The sequence below is a fragment of the Numida meleagris genome, chromosome 11 (genome assembly GCF_002078875.1).
Source record: "Numida meleagris isolate 19003 breed g44 Domestic line chromosome 11, NumMel1.0, whole genome shotgun sequence".
In the NCBI taxonomy this organism is placed as follows: domain Eukaryota; kingdom Metazoa; phylum Chordata; class Aves; order Galliformes; family Numididae; genus Numida; species Numida meleagris.
This window is the reverse complement of record NC_034419.1, coordinates 11,149,743-11,170,138: the sequence shown is the minus strand read 5'-3', so window position 1 is coordinate 11,170,138 and position 20,396 is coordinate 11,149,743. Positions and strand designations below refer to the sequence as shown.

Below are 20,396 nucleotides of genomic sequence, written 5' to 3'. Positions count from 1 at the left end.
CGTGCCAGGGCCGGGCGGTCGGTGCAAAAGGCGGCGGGGTTGAAGGAGAAAGGGAAAGGGAAGCGTTAAACACGCCGAGCGTCCTCCCGGGCACCGGCGGCGCGGGGGTGGCCGAACGCCCCGTCGCCCCTCGGCCGCGCTGCCGCACGCAGGCGGGGGCGGTTCCCGTGGCTCTCGGCCCGGCCCCGCCGCTCGCCCCGCCCGGCCATAAAACGCCGGGGTGCCCGGAGCGCTCGCAGCGCCGTTCCCACCGCCCCCCCCGGGTCTCCCGAGCCGTGCCGCTGCCCCGGGGGGCGGCAGTGCTGCCCGCCGCCATGCCGGGCTGGAGGAAGAGCCTCGCCCTGTGCCTGCAGCGGATGCAAGAGGACGGTGAGAGCGGCCGGGGGAAGGAGGGCTGAGGGATGCGCTCGTTCGTCTTCTCCGCCTTTTGCTTTTATTAACGTTATTTTGGAGGAGGAGGGGGAGTCTCTCTGAGCTTGGGCATGGAGCTCCGCAAGCGGGGAGGGCTTTGAATGCCGTTAAACTTCGCTGCAGCCGATCTGTCCTCCCGTCCCCGGGCGGGGGTGAGCCCTGGCGCTCGGTCTCCGCTTCTCTTTCTCCAGGCGGTGGGAGGAAGCCCGAGCGCAGCCGGCCGCCCCGTTACCCGGTTCTGCTGGGGGCATTCTGAGCTCCAACTTTCTCTAGTTCCCGGTGCTTGTGCCTTCAGCTGGTGATTCTTCCCAGCGCCCAACTCCAAAATGGGGATTAAAGGGTTTGCGAATTGCACAGAGGACGCGTGGTGGTAATCCCGTTCCTATTGTGCCGTTTACTATTGCTCGCGGCGGCTGTGAATGGTTTTGCTTACGTGCTGCAGAGCGCGGTGTGAAACGAATGCCGGACCTGCGGCTCGGAGAGGTCGGGAGAAGGAGCCCGCGGGGTGGCACCGCGTGGCGGAGCCCCAAGTCCCGCACAGCGGCTCCGGAGCGGACCTGGAGGGAACGGTGGGAAAGTTTCAGCCTCGGAAAGCGCGGTTCTGTTGTGCTCTGCTGAAAAAGAGGTGCGGGGGACGGGCACGAGCAAGCAGGGGCTGCTGAACCTCAGCTTTGCTGACCGCTGCTGCGAGTGATTAACAGCGAGTTGAGTTTTTTCTTTTGCATTCTTTCCCCGCCTGCCTCCCCAGGCCTTGCCGCGCTAAGCAGACTTAGCAAAGATCTGAAGCAGCACTGTTGCACTGCCTGGTGTGAGTGATGCGCGGATCAGGGAATTCTCTGGTCCTGCTGGTTAGTAAGCACGGAGAGACTGTGCTGCTCGGTGCCTTGTGCGGGGTCGGGGCCGAGTCGTTCAGCTGCTCTGTCTTCCTAATGCCGCTTCCTCCCTCCCGCTGCTTTGGGAGAACACCGTTTATTTCTAATATTCGACCCCTCTGGGATCTCGGCTTCCAGGCACAGCACTGTTAGAAATCGGAAGTCTTGTCCTATAGAAGAGAAAATCCACCCCCTGTTCTGCAAGCTGAGACGTGCCTGCGTGAATTCAGCCCTGGTGCAGTGCTGTGTAACGCTGCCCTGCTGCAGCTCACAGGGTTGCTCTTGTGCTGCTGGACTGGGGGCTCTGAAGAACAGGTATAGCAGGGAGCCCTGATGTACAGCTGTGTAGGGTTTGCCACGTTACTTGATTTGTATGCACTGGCTGTCATCTCTGGGGTCTGTGTAATGCATTTCCTACTCATCTTCCCTCGCTCTCACCTCAGTCCCAGCACTGCAGCGTGTCTCTGACTGGTATACTGGTCTCCACCTTGCATCCCTTTGGGGATGTCAGACACTTTCCTTGATGACATTGCGTTTATTTGTTTGGGTGGCTTGCATAGTTGGAAGTCGGTGTTAATCGGAGAGGTTTTTCTGGAGGGAGTAAATCTCATGGACTGAAGGTGATGCTGTGTGTAAGGGAGAAGCTATGCGTCTGCTAAAGATTGTGCTGTATTTGTAGGAACTTTCTGCTTTTCCCTAGGGCAACCAGTTTGATGCTTGTATGCAGTACATAGTTCAGCCCTTTGCTGGGGATACGGAAGGTGCTGTTGTAGCACTGCAGCACTAACAAGCACAGCACAGGCTTTAACTGGACTCTAGAGAAAGTTTTGCATCATGTTATGCCTGATGTTGCCAGGGCATCTCTGCAGGATTCCAGGTTTTGCAAGCCAACCTCCAACCAGTCTATAAAGAAATACTGACTTCCAATTTTTCTTATTCAAAACAAGTTGGGTCTGCCTCATTGGCATCTCCCTGGCTGTGCAGATGTGATAATTCTGTTCGAAACATGGAAGGCAGGGAGTTTCTCCCCACGAATGCTCCCTGGCCCATCAGCGTGTTCATTGAGGACTGCAGTAGTTACTGCATCTTAATGTGATGAGCATCTCTTGCAATTTGCAGCCATTCAGTGCTGGGTCGGAAGCTTCATTAATCACAGTTGGTGCTGAAAAGGTCAGTCATGGTAAGCCACATAGGAAAATGCAGGATGTACATGAGCTGTACTGAAGGATGATTGCCATTTCAAAACACCACCCCCAGTGATTTTTCTTTTTCCATGTGTGTTCTGCCTTAAATCTTCCTTCCAGCAAAGGGAAGGGGGTGACCGCAGACCAGGGTGCAGCAATGCTGCATTCTCTAATTCATCTTTGTTCCTCATCAGGTGAGGGTTGTGCATGGGATGTGCACCTTCTCTTTAAGGCAGGGGGGACTTCACCCTTGCTGCTCCCAGGCTTTCAGTAGAAAAGCAGCAAAGGCTGACTTCTACTTTGGGAGATGTGGGCAGGTGGGAGAGCCTCTGGGGATTTTGGCATATCTGAGGGGATGTGGAACTTGGATGTCTAGAAAGGATAAGCTATCTGCAGACTGAGCAGTAGCGATGCTTTTATCTGCACTGATGAAAGTAGATGTTATCTAGCTGCACCGGCTTGTGTAACGTGAGTCTCGGTGGTGGGCAGGCACCCTCTGCTGAACCTGACGCACTTTTGTACTTCGACTGGGAAGGAATACAGGATTTGGGTGTAAATTTAGCTTGTTGATATCAATTCCATTCCTCCCCCGGGTGGTTTTCCTCAGTAAAACCAGAAAATATGACTGGTACCTTAATACCCTGATATGATGCCTTATCCTTAGTTTTAAAGTCTATGCATCTCCTTAAGAAAGCCTGATGTTATGAAGCGAGTTGCTGACCCTTGCATGAATCACAGGGTGGCTGGAAGGGAGGGGGGGGGGAGGCAGCAACTCAGACCTGCTCCAAAAAGTGGGAATATTGGAAATATCGCAGGATTGTGTGGCTGCTGTTTTCTTCTTTCCCGTGTATATGGCTCTGCGCTGGTTACCTTGGAAACAGCTGTAGGAGCATATAGGGGCATCACGCTGCTGTGCAGCCCTGCCACTGCGGGCTGAGGTGTCCCGTGGTGTGTGGGGAAAGGGGTGCAGTGCAGTGCAGTGTGGGCTGCTTGGTGTGATGAAGGTGACAAAGTAAAACCAGTTACAAAATCTCCCGGTCTCGCCTGCCTGGCCTTGCTGTGGGAGCAGTTTGGCAGCAGTGCGGCCCCGGGGAGCGTTTAGCAGGAGGGTGGTGTTTTGTGGCTTTGGCAGAGTTATTTAAGTGTTCATAGTGGGAAGGGACAAATTTCGCAGCTGTCTGTCTTGGGGAGGGCTGTAATGGCTGGGCTGTAAGATCAGCCTCTGTTCTGTCTGTAGGGCAGTGTACCAGGGTGCTTGGCTCCAGAGCTGTGGGACTATGGTTATGGCTGGAGGTGGGATTCTTTTTTTTTTTTCCTACTTAATCACAGACATCAAGGAGAGATGTCCCGATAAGGAGATGAAAACTATGCATTTTTGCCCAATTAGCAGAAAATGAGAAGATCTTTCATGCTTCCGTGCTGTTTGAGATGCACATGTAATGTGTGGAATAACTCCAGTGGGCTCACTGTAAAAATCACGTGAATCGCCTCTTGTTCACTTACCCATAAACGTTTTCAATCTTGCAAACTGTAGTGTGCGTAATTAGCAATCAGCTGGAATACTCTGCTGCTTAAAATCAGGTGTGCTTGTCACATCAGCAGTAACCCAGTCATTCAGAACAGAATTCCTGAAGTTGTTAAGGCTTCATAGACCCATCTCTCAGCGCTGGGTTGCGTCTGTTGTGCTTTCATACAGTCCTTTTGTCCAAACCTACAATAACGTGATCTATTGAACTGGTACTTAATTTTCAGCGAAGAAGTTCAGCTCCATAGCTGTCACTTAGTGTGCAATTGTACTTGAAGGGCTGTTTCATCTGTGCTGAATGCAATGTGTTAAGGTATTCCTGCATGTGTTGCTTGTACAGCGTGCATCTAAGCTCCAGTGGAGATGAGGCCTGGCACACATGGTGCTCAAGAATTTATGGGCGGCTGTTTTGGTGTGGTGCGAATTCTACAGGCCAGCGCTTTCAAATAAAATGTAAGAAGAGCGGTTCTGACCCCTGAGTGAAGTATGGTGGGGAATTAGGATCGCTTGAAGGCTGTGGTGGTAGTGCTTAAGGGATAATGTTCATTCATCAAACTGATGGGACAGCCGGAGCAAATCCTGCTAGACTTTGATGGACTCTTCTTTAGTCATTAATATGTTGATGTGGATTTAGGTGCCCGTCAGATGAGGGAGCAGTAGCTGCTGTGCTTGCTGGCTGTCTCACTGTCACAGGATGCTGGATCCACACTGCTGTACGTGATCCTGTGCTTCAGCTGCTGGAGAACTCAGCTCTGAGCAGAGACAAAGCCACTAGGGTTCTGCAGAATGGCTTTGTGACTGGGGTTCAGGCTGTGGATTTTTTTTTCTTTTTCCAGCTCATTGCTGTTTAATCACTTCTGAGTAGACATGAGCATTGGGAAGCTGCTCAGTTGCCCCTGCAGCCAAACCCTTCCTGGCTGGATAGGAGAAAGGAGAGCTCTTCCCAAGTATGTGTGCTCTATGGCAGGCCATCTTTCTGGGATTAAAACTGCAGACCTTCCTATGGATGGGCTGGCTTAGTTTAAAAATGACTATTTTGTTCTTTAATTGACTCGTCATAATGGAATACAATTGCTTATTTGGAGTTGAAGCAAGTTTACAGAGGTGTAACTCTAATATGAAAATACCAGCTCATAGCTTTGCAGGTGAGCCCTAAGATGGCAAATCAGGCATTTTTGTAGCTATACATCACATAAAAGGGTGTTTTTTTTTTTTTCTTTTAAAGCCAGACCCAATCCCTGAAGTTGAGAGCGCTGTTCTTGGCCTGAGAAGCCTGTGTAACAACTAGGACAAGTAAAAAAGGCTCACTGTCTTCTTTTTGCAGTGGTTTCCTTTCCTAGAGCCATGCATCCCCTGCAGCGCATGCTGGCGAGGACGGCTTGTGTATGGGTGTGCTGCTCCTGTCCACATTCACTGGGCCAAACGCAGTTACGCCCTGTTAGGGTCTCTGTGGCCCCAGAGCCGGTAAACTTCTGTGGCTTGACATTTGTGTAGGTGGAATAAGAGCACGGGCGCTTTGTCCAAAAAAATAAATCCCGTGATGATGGCCTCCATAGGAGATGGTAGCTTCTCTTTTCTGCAGCCCTTGGCCTGGGTGAATGCACCCTCCCCATGGCAGGGTCTGTGTTCTGTCTGGTTGCACTTGGTTTTTCCCATGGGCTTGTTTCATTAAGAGGACAAGTAATGAAGCTTTTCATATAAAGTTCAAGTAGGATGATTTTTTTCAGCATTTTCATTTGTCAAGGGAATGAATTACCTTTCTTCTGTTCTCCCTTTTTTTTTTTTTCCCCTCTTTCTATTTGGAAGATAAAGAAATTCAGATAAAATAACCCAAACAAATAAACTATAGTAGCAGGGAGTTCACCATAATTTTCACTTCCCCCTTCATTAATGTTAGATGAACTTGGCATCTAGTAATTACTGGCTCCTACTTTGGAGCCAGAATTATTTTTTTTTTGGCTCTGGCAAATCTTGCTGATTCCACCAAGCACTGGGAATGCTGCTTTCAGCTGGGAAATCAGTTCATTCAGACACACTTCTCTTCAATGGCTTTGGGTATTTTGTATTGAGACCACTCTGGGTTTAAGGAGAAGGGGCTACAGAAAGCGCGGTGTGTCAAGATGTGGTCAGATCCATGTCTTGTCTGTGTTGGAGCAGAAGTGTCAGTGACCCTGCCAGTTGCACTGCTCCCTTCTGACAGGTGGAAACCTCTTGCTGAGGCTGCAAGATAAATTCTGTTCTAAACTCTGGATTCTTTTTCCCCTTCCTGTCTTCCATTTAAATCAAAAAAGAAATCTGTTCTTGAAGCGAAGTGTAGGTGACCATATGGTACCCAGCACAGGGGATTGTGGTGGATACCGTGCCTTCTTTCTTACCTTTGGCCCCACTTTGGTGATGCGCTGTTGCTGCACAATCAGCCCACAGACTTGGGGTGGGGGGGGGGGGGGGGATGCTATTCATTTGCATCCCCTTGCAGCAGAGGCCTTGAAGCTTCAGCAACAAGCAAGAAGTGAAGAAATAAGCAGAAAAATAAGATGAGGCAAACTGCCAGGCAGCATGACAGTTTTACAGGAGTTGGTGATGCTGAGTTGCTCTCTTCTCGCTTGGTCCCAGTGTGTTTTAATGATGCAGACTCAGACCTTTCTGTGTGTTTTCCGAAGATGTTTCCAGGTGTGGGGGCTCAGTTATGAAAACAGCTTGCTCCATCCACTGCATTTGGCTACCAGGAATTCAGGGAAATGTGATGGGGCTGTCACAACGGGACAGATTTAGCAAAGAAGTGGGAGGATGAGTTAGTAAATATTTGTAGCAGCTTTCCTCATCGCTCTGCATTAATCCTTGATCTTTCCTTTCTTGTGATGCGGGGCTGGGGGTGGTGCTGCAGTGCAGTCAGTCCCCTTCTCCCTTGGGAACTGCAGGAGGCTTTTCCTTCCATCGGGAAGTGCTGCCAGGTTGATTAGAAGGAATGAGGGAGGGAGAGGAACAAATCGTAATGCTCAGTCCCAGGAAAAGCCAGCAGAGGACCAGTGGCAGAGCTGTTTAACAGCAAGGCAAGAGCTGCTTTAACTCTGCAATGCAGAAATCAATACGAGTAGCTGAAGAGTAAGACTAGAACACCACATTCTTTTTTTGTTGTTGAATAACACTTGCAAACAGCTTTGAGCTAGTCGAAAGGCTTAAACTGTTCTTTAATGTAGGAGCCTACAGAACTTGTGGCTCCTGTCTGGGTGGGCTGGGAGGTGCCTGTGAATAACCCACCGCTGTCCCCACGTGGGGCTGCAGGCTGGCCTGCTGCTTCTGGGTGGCTTCACACAGAAGTAGGCTCAGGCAGGCTGCAGAGCTCCAGCTGTGCATTTAGGTGCTGTGGCTTTGCTCCTGCTTACTGGTTGTGCTTTGCTACTTCAGTGTATTTCATGGGCTGTGCCCTTTGGATCCCAGCTGAGCTCCCCGTTGCATTAAATAGCTGCTGTGTTCCCCAGCAGGTTTGGCTGGGGATGGAGCTGCAGGTCTCTTTGGCCCTGTGGGTAGCTTTGAACAAAGTTATCACTTGATTTCTTGGAGCAGTGGGGGCTTTTTCTGTCAGTTGAAATTAATAGGACTGCTGACCTCAGCACGTCCCAGTCTTCGCATCTGGAAAAGACAAATATTGACTACAGTAAAGGTTGTGATGCTCTGTTCAAAACAGATATGGAAAGTGCAGTTACTGAATGTAGCTTCATGGCCATCTTTCTCTGTTTAGTATCTTTACATCTGGAATTATAGCAGCTGTGCCACAACCATGGAAAATGACAAAAATGATGTAGAGTGTGTCTCTGCTCTGCAATAGGTTTGCAATGTTTGAGGAATGTCACAGTTCTCCCCTATCAGTACTGCTGCTTTCCCAGCCTCTGGAGGCCCTCTTGAAACCTAGCACGAAGCTCATCTGTTGCTCTTGCTTTTTAAATTGTATTTATTCTGCTTTTCCTCCTCTACCACCTGTGGAGGGTGTTTGGTTGCATATGGAGGTAGCTTCTGGGTTGTTTTATTTGGACTAGCCATTGTAATTGGCTTTTTTTTTTTTTTTTAGCACGTCCTGTCTTACTCTGTGTTCCTTCAGTCTGTGCTGTCATTGAGCAAACAAGAGGGGGCTTCTTAATAAATGAGCTGAGGACTGGAAACAGGAATTTGTAAGCTGGGCTGGGACTTGGTCTCTTGGGCTTGCAATAAGGTAAGGCTTGCTGGCTGTGGTGTCCCCTCACTTGGAGCTGGGCCGAGCAGCATCCTTGTGCCTGTGGCGTGCTCTGTGAGCCCTGTGCTGCTCCAGCTACCCTGCCAGCCAGCTGCCTCTTGCCAAGGGTCCTGTGCTGCCCAGGAGCAATTCAGTGACAGGCAACGCTGATGAACGCAGTCCAGTTTCTGCCTCTAAATAATGGAGAGCAGATGGCTTTGGGCCAAGGAATGCCATCTTCTGTCACCCATCAGCTTCCCCCCCCTGCTGTTTCCAGGGGAAACATGGGGAAACATGTCCAGCAGGACATGGGGATGCAGATTCCTGGCCATGATTCCTTGCCTTACGCCTGCCTGCTGGTGAGCACTAAGTCCTCGAGGTGCTGTTTTTCTTTGCCGACCTCTTCCCTCCTGCAAAACCACGCTGTGACGTCTGACTGCAGGCTGCAGCATTGGTGCTGTGTGCCCTCATGTTGTGGAGCGCAGTGATGGAATGAGGAGCTTCTTTCACCTGTTGGCTTCGTCCCAGCTGTGGGCTGCTTGCAGAAATCCAGCTGTGTGCAGTTGGCTGCAGGAGCTCATCCTCCCGTGCGGTGTGAGCTATGTTAACTGTGCAGCCGGGAGATCCCTTGTGCTCAGGTTTCTCGACCCTGTGTGTGGAAGCAGGGATGTTTGCTGCAGAGCGTAGGGGAATACTGCTGACAAAGCAGCCCTTGTGTTACAGAGGCAGGTGGTGATGGCCTCTGTGATATTCTGAAACAGAGGAATTTCCCATCTGTATGAATGTGTGCAGTCTTTTTGATGTGCGTCTAACTCTGGGGTGAACTGACTCCAGGGGCAGTGCTGCTTTCCATAGCCCCTATGTAGGTGCTGGATCACTTTCAGCTGTGCAAGAGCTGTACCCCTGTACAGTGAGGGTGTTGTCTTGTTGAACTTGTTGAAACAAGAAATAATGATTTGGGGATGGGCAGGGGGAGCAAGAGAACTCATTTATTCAGCCAGATGAATGGAGGTGGCTCACTGTGTCATGGCCAGGCACAGTGCAGCTCTCCTGCTGTGTGGTCTTCCTATCTGGCTGGAAGAGGAAACAAACACAAAGATTTGCCCAGTGTCGCAAAAGCCCTTTGTGGAAAGATGTCCTTTTCCCAGCTGGCAATTGCTTCCTACTAACTGAGCCTGTCTTCCTGGCTGAAGGACGTGACCCAGCCCTGGCAGGGACCTCTGGGGTCTGCCTTCCCTGTGAGAGAGATATTAAAACCCCAATCATCCCAGATAATCCTATTTCAGGAGCTCATTGACTTTTAGTGGAGGGAAGTGAGTTAAAATGATGAGTCACTGACCTATTCAAAAATGAACAACCTCCTCTCAGTGTCATTAAGAGTCGATAATGGATCATCCTGGACTAGAGCTGGTGGAAGGGAATTAAGGGGGGGTGTGGGGCCTCGTGCCTGCTGCACTCCGCACTGAGTGCGACTGCTGGTGTGCACAGGCGCTTGTACATGGGTGGAGAAGAAGGACACGTGGATGAAAGCCAAAAATATATTGACAGTGTAATTCAGGCTGTGAGGGTCTGATTGTGATTAGTCCAGATATAATAGTTACAAAAAAGGAATAATAATGTGGTTAAAATAGTTATGCATGCGTGGTCTTGCCTGGAGGGATGTGATGTTCATACAGATTTCTTCTTCCTCGCTTCAGGATGCGCTTGGGGTCACTTCTGTTTGCTAGCATGCTTTCACTCCTTTTGGTCTTTCCCTGTGGGTCTCCATGTTACGTTGCAGCTTGTGGATGTTGAGCGCTGCTTGTCTGCTTTCAGTTATCCCTCCAAGCAGTTGTGTCCAGCTCTAGGTGTGCGCTCCTTCCACTGACCATAGGTGAGTTGCTTGTGGCTGTGCCAAGCCTATGCCCTGCTGCTTCCTGCTCTCTGCTGCGCTCTGCATCTTTTCTTCTTCCTCTGTGTCTTTAGTGCCTGTGCAGGGCTGTGGGATAATCAAGGGGAAAGCTGGCTACCAAAACATCTTCTGTAGGTTTTATGCCAAGCCGTGACTTTGGGAATTCAGGCAGTGTTGCGTACAGGTATGATCAATAAAGCTCCTAGTTATGTACCTCACCGTTAAGTTTTAGCTCATTGATTTAAGGAGTTACCAGGAACTAGGGAAATAACATGGTTAATTAAGTTAATTGGATTGCAGGGTCTAGAGGGATTGTGCCTTTCTGCCTGCTCTCTGAAGCACCTCGACACCTCTGATCACTATAAAATAATGACTTTTTCTTTCCACATGCTGGGAGTTTAAACTATTTAGTTGCTTTGAAACTATTTGCATTTCAAGATGACTAATTTCTCCGTGAGCCATGGAGTTATGGCTTTGGAGCCTATGGCTTCTGAGAGCAGAGATGAGAAGGGGGATCCTAACAGGGCTCAGCTGAATGATCTCAAGGATCTGGATCCTTGTGTGAAGTGGCTATCCCTGCTCCTAGCAAAACACCTGCGGTGCATCTTCCAGTCTGTTGGTGCTATGTATGTTGGCCTTGGAGTTAATTGTAACTATGTTCCCCTTGCCATACCACAGGGCACACAGAGAAATAATATATCAGGCTCTAGATAGATCTATTGTGGCATCTGTTTTTCAGGAAAATAAGTAAACAGATCTGCCTCTGTCTAAAATGGAAATTTATTCTGGATTTATAAAGTGAGATCTAGCACAGAGGTATTCTTCTGGAGCCTGTATTTCTTCTAATTTATAGCTACTCTTCTTTTTCATGTGAATTGGAGACTAAAACCTCCCATTATGGGCCTGTAATTTATGTATTCAAAATTTTACGAATGTTATCTTTCAGTGTTTTTATGAAGCTCTGCTGTGGAGGTGCTAAGATAAGGTTATATATTAAATATTGGCCAATTCTCTAAGAGTAAAACCGAGCTTGTAAATTACCAGAAACGCTCTCCCTCAGCGTGAGCTCACTCTCATACTAATTTCTTTCATCTCCTCTGAAGAGTTAGGGAAGGCAAGCTGTGTAAATGGGGGTTAGGTGAAGGGAATGGCCTCAAGTTGCACCGGGGAGGTTCAGGTTGGATACTGGGAAGAATTTCTTCTCGGAAAGCATGGTGAGGCATTGGAACAGGCTGCCCAGGGAGAGGTGGAGTGACCGTACCTGGAAGTGTTTAAGGAAAGAGTAGATGTAGCACCGAGGGATGTGGGTTAGTGGGCAGTTTTGGTGGCAGATGGATGGTTGGACTTGATGATCTTAAGTCTTTTCCAACCTTTATGATTCTGTTATGTGGTGGATGGAAAACTGGTCTCAATCTAGATTCACGCTCATTTGTTGTCGGTGGAAAACCAGATGGGGTAAGGTTCCCATCTGTCGTGGGTCTGATACAAGTCAGTGCCTTCATTGATGACCCTCTGGAGGGAAGGAGAATATGCTTGTGTTTCTAAGTGGTACCTGGGTGTCAGATGCTACAACATCAGTGGGAAAGTATGGGCTTAAACATCTCCAGTGATGCCTTCAGGAAAATGTGTTGATTCATTGGAAAAGCAATGAGCAGAAGACATCAAGGATACATGGACCAAATTCTATCCACAAGCGTGAATGAGAGTTTCCACTTTTTTCTCTGATATTCACTGGTACTTGAAGGGAGGAAAAAAAAAGATGGGTGGTGTTGCTGAAGGGAGAAAGCACTTGTACTGTTCAGTTATCTGAAACTTGAAGCTGTATTTATCCAATCCTTTAAAGTTTTAAATGTGAAAGCTGGGCTGTCTGTGCTTCTGTCCCCTTTTCTGGGTTTCCTGGGATTCCCTTCTCTGAGATTCCAGTCCCATGGGCATCAAAGAGTCATTCAGACCTGGGAGTTAGCTTGTCAGTCAAAAGCTCAACACTTCTTATTTTAGACACATGATATCTGCTGCCCCAAATCAAGAAGTGGGAGTAACATTGCAATTTTATTCTTGGCATGGCTATTTTTTTCCTATTGATGTTTTTCTTACAGTGAAACAAATTGTTATAGAAAGTCTTAGCATTTCCTTTGTTCTATTTGTAATGGTATAAAGGACCAGTTCCCTGTCCTGCACCACCAACTGTTTTGTTAGGAAAACATTTAATCCGAACTGTTGCTAGCTGTACTTGTATCAACACACAGCAGAACAGTACACAAAAAAGTGCATTTAGAATTAATTTATATGGGAGAAACTTGGCCTTCGCTATCTTTTTCTTTAATTGCCAAATTGAAGACAGTTACATTGTTCCTTTTTTTTTGAAAGGAAATATTTCTCAGCCAAAATTCCTTGGGGAAAAAAAATCTGCTTGTTTGTTCCCAGGAGGGAGTTGTTCCCAATAGCTCCAATCACATGGAGGATGCAGTAGCTACTCCATGTGATTGGAGGTACTGAAGAAATGCCCACCTCAAGAGCAGCTGAGCTCCATGAGGACGGGTTTTCTGAAGCTGTCTCAGTATTGCACAGCTGGAAGTGAGAAGCAGTAGTGGGTTTTCTCTTGCTGCATGTGAATGTCTGTTATAACCTTTGCCTGTGGACACCTGCATCTGCAGGAGATGGCTGTCACTTGGATGAAAGACTGTCTCCTTGTCTGCCATGCCTGATGTATGGGCAATCTTACTGCCATCAGTAGCATATTTATTGGCTGCACTGTAATTAAATGGAGGGCCATGGCAGTGCAAAGCAGTACTGGGTCCTTCTGTCTCTGCTCTGCTGTTGTTTCTGTGGACAGGAGTGGGAGAGAAGAGGGTGCTGGGGTATTTGGCCATTGGTTCATTGCTATTTTGGCAGCCAGTGTCTGTTGCTGCTCACCAGCTCCATGCAAAATTGCCGTGCTGCATCTCCCAGAGGTGTAGGAGCTCTGTGTCTGCCCTTCAGCTTTCCCCATCCTGGCAACCTGAGCAAGTCAGGGTTTGAGATGTGTGACCAGGATTATGATGTTTGGGCTATAATTCAGTATTGTCTTCCTTAGTTTTTATAGATTCCTGGGCATTTCTACAAATGCCCCTCCAACTTCTCCCCCAGCTCATCCCAAAGTCCCCGCTGCGTGGGATTACCCCAGCAGTGATAGATGAACTCCTCCTGCTAGTGTTAGCAACCTGCTTTCTCTAGCTAATTTCCACGGCCTTAGCACTGTTGGCTCTTGAGTTGTTTTGAGAGCTTGTGGTTAGGTGTGGAGCTGAAATGAAGCGGGATGCAATGCTCCCAAAGGGCTCCTCTGTTTCACCTCACCTAGAAGCCTGTTGACACTGCTAGCTGAGTTCCCACTTCTTTAAACCCACAGGAATACCAGTCTCTACAGCATAGGACAAGGAGCTTTTTCTTTAGTCTTCTTGCTGTGTTTTAGATCTAACAAACTGCATTCCTGCAGTCCAGTGAATCACATGTGGAGTGTGCCCATTATGCCTTCCCAGGCTGCTGTGTCATCTGTGAGGCTGTTGCTCTTCTCTTTCAATAAGTGATAGTGGGATGTAAACCCTGGTGTTTGCTCAGGTTAAAGCACTTCTGTGAGCGGCAGAGGTCTTCTGCCAGTCTTACTGCCAAGGTGCAGTGCTGCTGTGGGTACAGGTTGCACTCAGTAGCAATCCTGAAATCCTCTTTTCCAGCTGTGGTGTTTGTTGCCATCGTAACATTTAGCCTAAGTGGAGTAGCAGGCATGTGCCTATCTGTGTTTTATCCTGCTGCCTTTGTTCTCATGCCTTGCTCAGCAAACTGCAGCTGCTCCTTGGGCTGTGCATTTCTCCCATCTGCAGGAGAGGTCACTGGGACCCAAACATTGGGGTTCCTGCAGGGTTGTCAACACTTTTTTGGGTACTGCAAATGTGTACATGGGAGGGGATAAACTCCAGCACTGGTGTAGAGAAGGCTCTATAAGCAGAGGCTGTCCCAAGAAAAACAGGAATCAAAAACCCCAAAAAACAAGAAGAAGGAGAACAGTAAAGCACCTCCAAATTACTCCTGATTGCTGTCTGTGCAGTGGATGCAGCTTCCGGCAGCACAAATCCCTGCACTGCCAACAAGCAAAAGAGGAGTTCACACCTGAGAGCTGAAATAAGCTGTCCTGCAAAGCTTGGAATAAATCCTTGCAAGCAGCTCAGCAACAGCTTGTTTAGTTCTCAGCATTGTTTGCTTGTATGGTGGTTTTTTTTTTTGGTGATTGTTGGGGTGGAGATGAAACACAAATTTAGCACTGAAGAACCTGTGCAGTCTTTCCGTATTGAGAGTTTGCAGCCAACTGCTTACATCCCCTGGTAGGGCTTGAGTGAGTGCTGATGACTCACTCCATGTTCTCGAGGTCTTTATGGACCTCTTGTGGGGAGTTTTCTTTTTACTTCTATGGCTTCTCGTCTTCTGAGCCCCTGTGTTATCTTCAGTTCTTCCAGTGCACAGCCAGCCTGAGCTTGTCTGGACCTCAGTGCTCTCCCACCCCTCCAGTAATGCTTCCCCTTGGTTTTTTTTGTGAGGCTTTAGGACCTTGCACACCGGCTTCCTTTCAGCTCATCAGCTGCATGTTTGCTCCAGCACTGGCAGCTCTTGTTTGCTGTCAGCAATATTTACTTCTCGGGTTCCTTTATTTTTTTCCCTAACACTTCATTTTAAGCAGACAGTTGGAGAATCTCTCTGTTGGCAAGCTCTGAATGGAAATGCTATATGGTGGGATTTGTTTGCTTAACTTTGCCTTCCTTCACCATGACTGGAGGTGTTGTCAACCAAGTAATTCCTGCTTGGGATAGCAAGGAAATCAGTGACTCCAGATGCCTCCTCCCACCCCAGAGGGTGCTCAGCACAGCCTTGTGCAACATGTCTCCTGGATGGAGACAGCATGGCAGAGCCCAGTTCTGCAGATGGCAGTAAGGGTGATGGGTGTAAAGGAGAGGGCCCTCTGAGCCCAGGGCTCTTGCCCTAAGGCAAAGGGAGAGGGTGGGTGTCCTCAGCTGGGGACAGACCTTTGCTGCTCTCCAGGCAGGAGGAAATGGATCTGCAGATTCAATTCCAGATTTCAGTCTGGAGAAGAGGAGGCTCAGGGGGGACCTTATCACTCTCTATAACTACCTGAAGGGAGGTTGTAGTGAGCTGGGGGTCGGCCTCTTCTCTCTTGTAACTAGTGACAGGACCTGGGGGAATGGCCTCAAGTTGCACCGGGGAGATTTAGGCTGGACATTAGGAAATACTACTTTTCTGAAAGAGTGGTCAGGCGCTGGAATGGGCTGCCCAGGGAGGTGGTGGAGTCACCGTCCCTGGAGGTGTTCAAGAAACGTTTAGATATAGTGTTGAGAGACATGGTTTAGTGGGATTATTGGTGGTAGGTGGATGGTTGGACTGGGTGATCTTGTAGGTCTTTTCCAACCTAGCTAATTCTATGATTCTATTCTAATAAAAGTGAAATTTGAGTTGCCCCTCACTGAGCGTTGGTGAGTGATACAGACAAGCCAGTCAGTCTGTTAAATATGAACCTTGCTTACTAAGTCCTCAGAGACCCAACTTTCAAAGTGAGAGTTCTGTGAAGGTGCCTAAGAGCAGGAGGAAATGAACAAGGGGAAAATTTGGCACCCCAAGCTGCAGCTCATCTTGGCTGACTGGCAGATGGCCTCTTGCCTTTGGCTTACCCCAAAGACCAACCCTGTGGTGTAAATCCTCTCCTGCCTCTTCCTCCTCCCAGAAGATCTTAATGTGAGGTAGTCCCTTCTGCCCCTATTTCCTCCAACATACTGCAGGCATCAGTTTAATTAGAAATAAAAATTGATTAGTGTGGTCTCTAGTGGATCTGTCAGTTTTGGCAGTAACAGCAAGTAATGTGTGTGCAGCTGTTCAGTAGAGTGGTTGCTGTTCCTGTTTAAAAACCACTCAGCTCTGTTCCTGCGTGTTGATCTGGGCACCCTGGGCAGATGGTGCCAGAGCCAGCTCAGGTGTGAGCAGCAGGTGGCAGCTTCCTGAGCAGAGTAGGAGAGCACTCCCCTCTCTGGGGACAGTGTACTCTTCTGTCCTCTCCCATTTTACCCTTTTTTCTTTAAGGACTTCACTTAATTGTGCCTATGAATTTTGGGTGGGGAAGTCCCCATTGTATAGCACCTAGTGGAAGCTGTAAATGGCACTCCAGCTTTATGGATCTAGTCCACGCAGATGTTATGTTCGCTTAGGGAAATGGCGATAGGACGAGAGATGATGGCCTTATGTTGTGCCAGGGGAGGTTGGATATCAGGAAGAATTTCTTCTCAGAAAGCGTGGTGAGGCACTGGCACAGGCTGCCCAGGAAGTGGTGGTCCTGTCCCTGGAGATGTTCAAGAGAAGGGGAGATGCTGCACTGTGTGACACGGTCTGGAGCAGTCACAGGTTGATGGTTGGACTGAATGATCTCAGTGGTCTTTCCAACTGTAATGATTCTCTGGCTTGTAGATATGTATTGCATCTCTCAGGCATAATGCACGCCAGAGGGTGCAGGCAGGATGCTGCTGTGCCAAGGAGCTTTGCTGTAGTTCTTGCCAGTGTTTTGTTTAGTCAGCTGGTTTGTGACAACAAATGAATTAATCTAAACCCGTAATGGTACGTGGCAGGCGGGAGGGGGAGGGTGGTCTGTCTGTTGGTTGCTCTGGTGCTTGCCTTTCTTTCCTATAGCTCTTCACTAAGGGAACTGCATGTGCTTTGCTGGGCTCCCTCTGGAGCTGTGAGTGCATTTGGGCTCTGTTAAGTGAGGAGGGCACGTGGAGTGAGAATATCCCTGAAGGAGAACCAGCCCATGGGCTGCAGGATTTCTCCATGCTCTTTCTAAGGACTGAACCTTGATGCACAGCTCCCCTTGCCAGCAGCAGGGCAGAAGTGGTGCCTGGTAAACAGCCATGTGTCATGTACTCCCTTTCTCTGTGCCCTGCTGGAAGCTGATCTGTGTATCCTTAGGCTTGCCTCCCATAGCATAGATCTCTTTTGCTGAGCCCGCTCTGGATACGGAGCCTTCTGGTTCAAATAGTGTGACCTCCTTCCCCATTACAAATGCATGTTGTGGCACTGAAAGCTAGCTGGGTGTTTTTTCTTTTTTTTTTTTTTTTAATAGCTTATAACTCATAGCTTTAATTCTCCTTGAAATGGAAGGTGAATGTATTGGTTGCCTCTATGCCTTAGGGAACTGTGCGTGTGTCAAAGAGGTAAGAGAGAGTTCAGGAGTTCATTGCATGGGATAAGCTGGGAGGCAGAGGGGGACCTTTTTTATTCTCTTGCAAGCATACTGAGACTATGGAAGGGTAGTAGATTTGTTCCTATTTGGTTTTTTTTTTCCATGGAAGCGTCCTCCAAAATGAACTGATCTCTCAGCAATAGTGTGTACTGTGCTGCATGGTCAGTAGGAACCAAGCAGGTCAGTAGCAGGAGGGCTGTGTTGTTGGCTTCTTTGCCAGCCCTAACAAAGTCTCCCTTCAGAGAGATGCCGTTGTCCCAGTCTGAGCCCTGTAGGGCCAGGTAAGTTGCTTCGGTGCTGCTCCTGACTCCTATAAAATAGGCTTTTTTTTTGGGCTGGGCTGCAATATTTCCAAGCCTGTGGCTCCCTGGTGGAGGTGTCTAGGGCAGCAGCTCAGCATAATATGGCTCTGAGCAGAGGCTGATGCTGCGATGCCCAGAGCCCCGGTTGAGCAGACTGTTGTGTTCTGTGCCTGGTGTGGATGTGCTGACAGTCAGGTTTTTATCCTGTGCTAGCCCTCCAGCCCTGTGTTCCTGAGGCTTTCCAGGAGGTGCTAAGGGGCAGTGGAGGTAATAGGAGGGAAGGGATGCCTTTTGGGCTTGTTGTTGAGATTTTTTTTTTTCTTGCTTTGAGCCAACAGCAAAAACCTCATTGGGGATGGGGGAAGCAGGACTGGAAGAGAAACCCATAGCATTTGATTTACAGGCAAGATTACCTGCTGAGGTGGGGGGGGAAGTGGAAGCAAACTATCGCTGGATGGATTTCCCTGTAACGGAGCTTGCTGCAGGGGCAGCAGCATCATAGGGATCACCTGCACTGGTGCCTTGAGACTTGGCTGGGCATGGCACGCTGGAGCAGTGCAGAGAGCATTTTACATTGTCACTTGTGAACTGCTAGAGACTGCAGCATGCCTATTCTCACCTCCCTCCTTCCAGTTTTGTGGCTGTAAGTCATTTAGTTCCCTTTTCTTGGGAGTCTGGGTGTTTTTATGCGCATCTCAGTCCTTCACTACTTGCACATCCTGTCTAAGATGAGTTAATAACTTACCAGTGACTCTGTACAGCAGGGCTAGCAGCTTTTGGGTGATGACTGTATTAGCTGTGCTGCTGACAGCTCCTCCAGCTTTTCATGCTAGAGGGTTACTTAATGAAAAAATCCCCTCAGGAAAGATGTAAAAGTACCACTGTGATAACTAACACTTCCTTGCACGAGGAGGAGAGGGGAGATACGTGAAGCCCCCCAGGAAGGCACCAGAAAGGACATTGGATCTGCCAGGATCGTGGGCTGGCCACCTGCACAGCTCAGCTCCCCATCAGGCAGCTTTGCTGTGACAGCAAGCACAACCCTGGGCGAAGCTGTAGGAGTGAAATAGCTATTAATTGCAGCAGTCTGGTCCTGACTTCTCAGGATTTCCTGAGAGATTTGTGGGTTACAAAGCATAACCTCCCACGCTGAGTGGTATCTGAGATGGTTAACCTTGTGACGTTTTGTTGGACATCTTGTTTGGACAGCAGCGATGGTCACTCTGCTGAGGAAAGCATTATAGAATTAAGGAATATTCAGAGAATGGAAGAACAATTGAAGACATGGAAAAAGTTTCCTAGGAAGCAAAAAATGAAGATAAGGATTCTACCCCAGTAAGTACGTTTGTAGGAAAGGATGTCAGTGAAATTCATACCATAATAACCAGCCCGGAGAAAGTCACATGGGGATGCGCTTTCTGTTTTGGCAATAGTGGAACAACGAAGGGGACATTTGAGGCTAAAAAAGGAAAATACATCATCCACACGGTGTGGCTGTAGAGTTCACTACCCCCTGAAATTACATGAAGGGCTAGAATTTATTTTTTAAGTTTCAAGAAGGGGTAGGCTGTTGCAGAAGTAGTCAAAAATCATCCTGCAATTCAATGCAGGATGTGGAGCTGCCCAGCATGAATTTCCTAATTGCAGTGGGTCCAACAGGAGGACACGTTTCCGCGCTGCCTGTTGGAGTGTCTTCTGTTAATAGTGACCTGGAAGCACGGCTGATGTGCTTGCCTGCAGCTTTACATATTGTCTATATCATATCTGAAAACTTGGAGGGATTCTCTAAAATGTTGTTGTGGAGGATGCTCGGTGACCTCCTGTCCTGTGTCTGAGGCTGGATGCTTGCTCTCTTGTTCCTGTTTTAGTGCCTTTGAACTCATTTGTGACACTGCACTGAGCTGCTACCAGCCTGTTTGGGTTCTCAGCAATATCCCCTGCTATTTTGAGGATGGAGCTGTTTGCAGTAACAGGGATGCTGAGAAATGGCATTGCTATACATGGCAACGGCACGTTTCTGTGCACAGTATCTTCTTTTTCTCTTTGCCCATTGCACATATCTTTAAAAGGAAGGCAGATCTCTTCTGCTCCAAACAGAGGAGAAAGCCGTCAGCTGCATGAAAGCCATAAAAAGCTTTCATCCTTCAGAGCTTGGTAAATCTCCCATGAAAATCAACGAAACGGCTTCAGCTGATAGACATGCCATATCAAGTCAAACCTGATCTGGCAGAGAGGTTCACAACTGTTCCATCCATTAGCCCATTCACAGCTGGGACCGTGTTTCATAGATCCCTTGTATCACCCACTGGCAGAAGCAGCTGCTGAGCCCTTGGCTTTCCCTACTTTCCTACCGTACTGAAAGAGAATTAGTTCTTTCCAGAGGAGCCTAGATATCAAGAGTGTAAGGAGGCTGCTGTGAAGCAAACAGAGACCTCCTTTGCATCTTCTTTTTTCCCCTGTTTCTGCAGAGCTTGGAAAAGGCTTCTTGCTGGAGAGGTGGGAAGAAAAAGGGCAGTCTTTAAGCTTTATGGCATACATATCATTGCTTGGAGGACTACTCAAGTCAATACTTGGTCATTGTAGCACTAAGGAAATTGTGGCAGCTTCGCTCTTGCAAAGTCACGGAGCTGCAAGCCTACTTTATAGCAGTATAGAAAGTGGCACTAAAGTGGTCATAAATCACTCTGGTTCACTGGGGATGTTAGGACTCTTCCTATCTCCTGGAAGAGGTGCTTGG

At 48.5% G+C, this 20,396-nt stretch overlaps 1 protein-coding gene across 2 annotated transcripts in view; it reads left to right on the top strand.

Annotated features, from left to right (window-relative positions):
- Positions 217-20,396, top strand: part of GRIP2 (glutamate receptor interacting protein 2) — a 221,632-nt gene continuing 201,452 nt past the window's right edge. For both annotated transcript variants that reach the window (XR_002442489.1, XM_021409444.1), the window contains exon 1: positions 217-369. Coding sequence is in view for 1 of the 2 variants with exons in the window: in XM_021409444.1 (XP_021265119.1) it covers positions 315-369 (55 nt within the window). In the remaining variant the exon portion in view is untranslated. The remainder of the gene's footprint in view (positions 370-20,396) is intronic.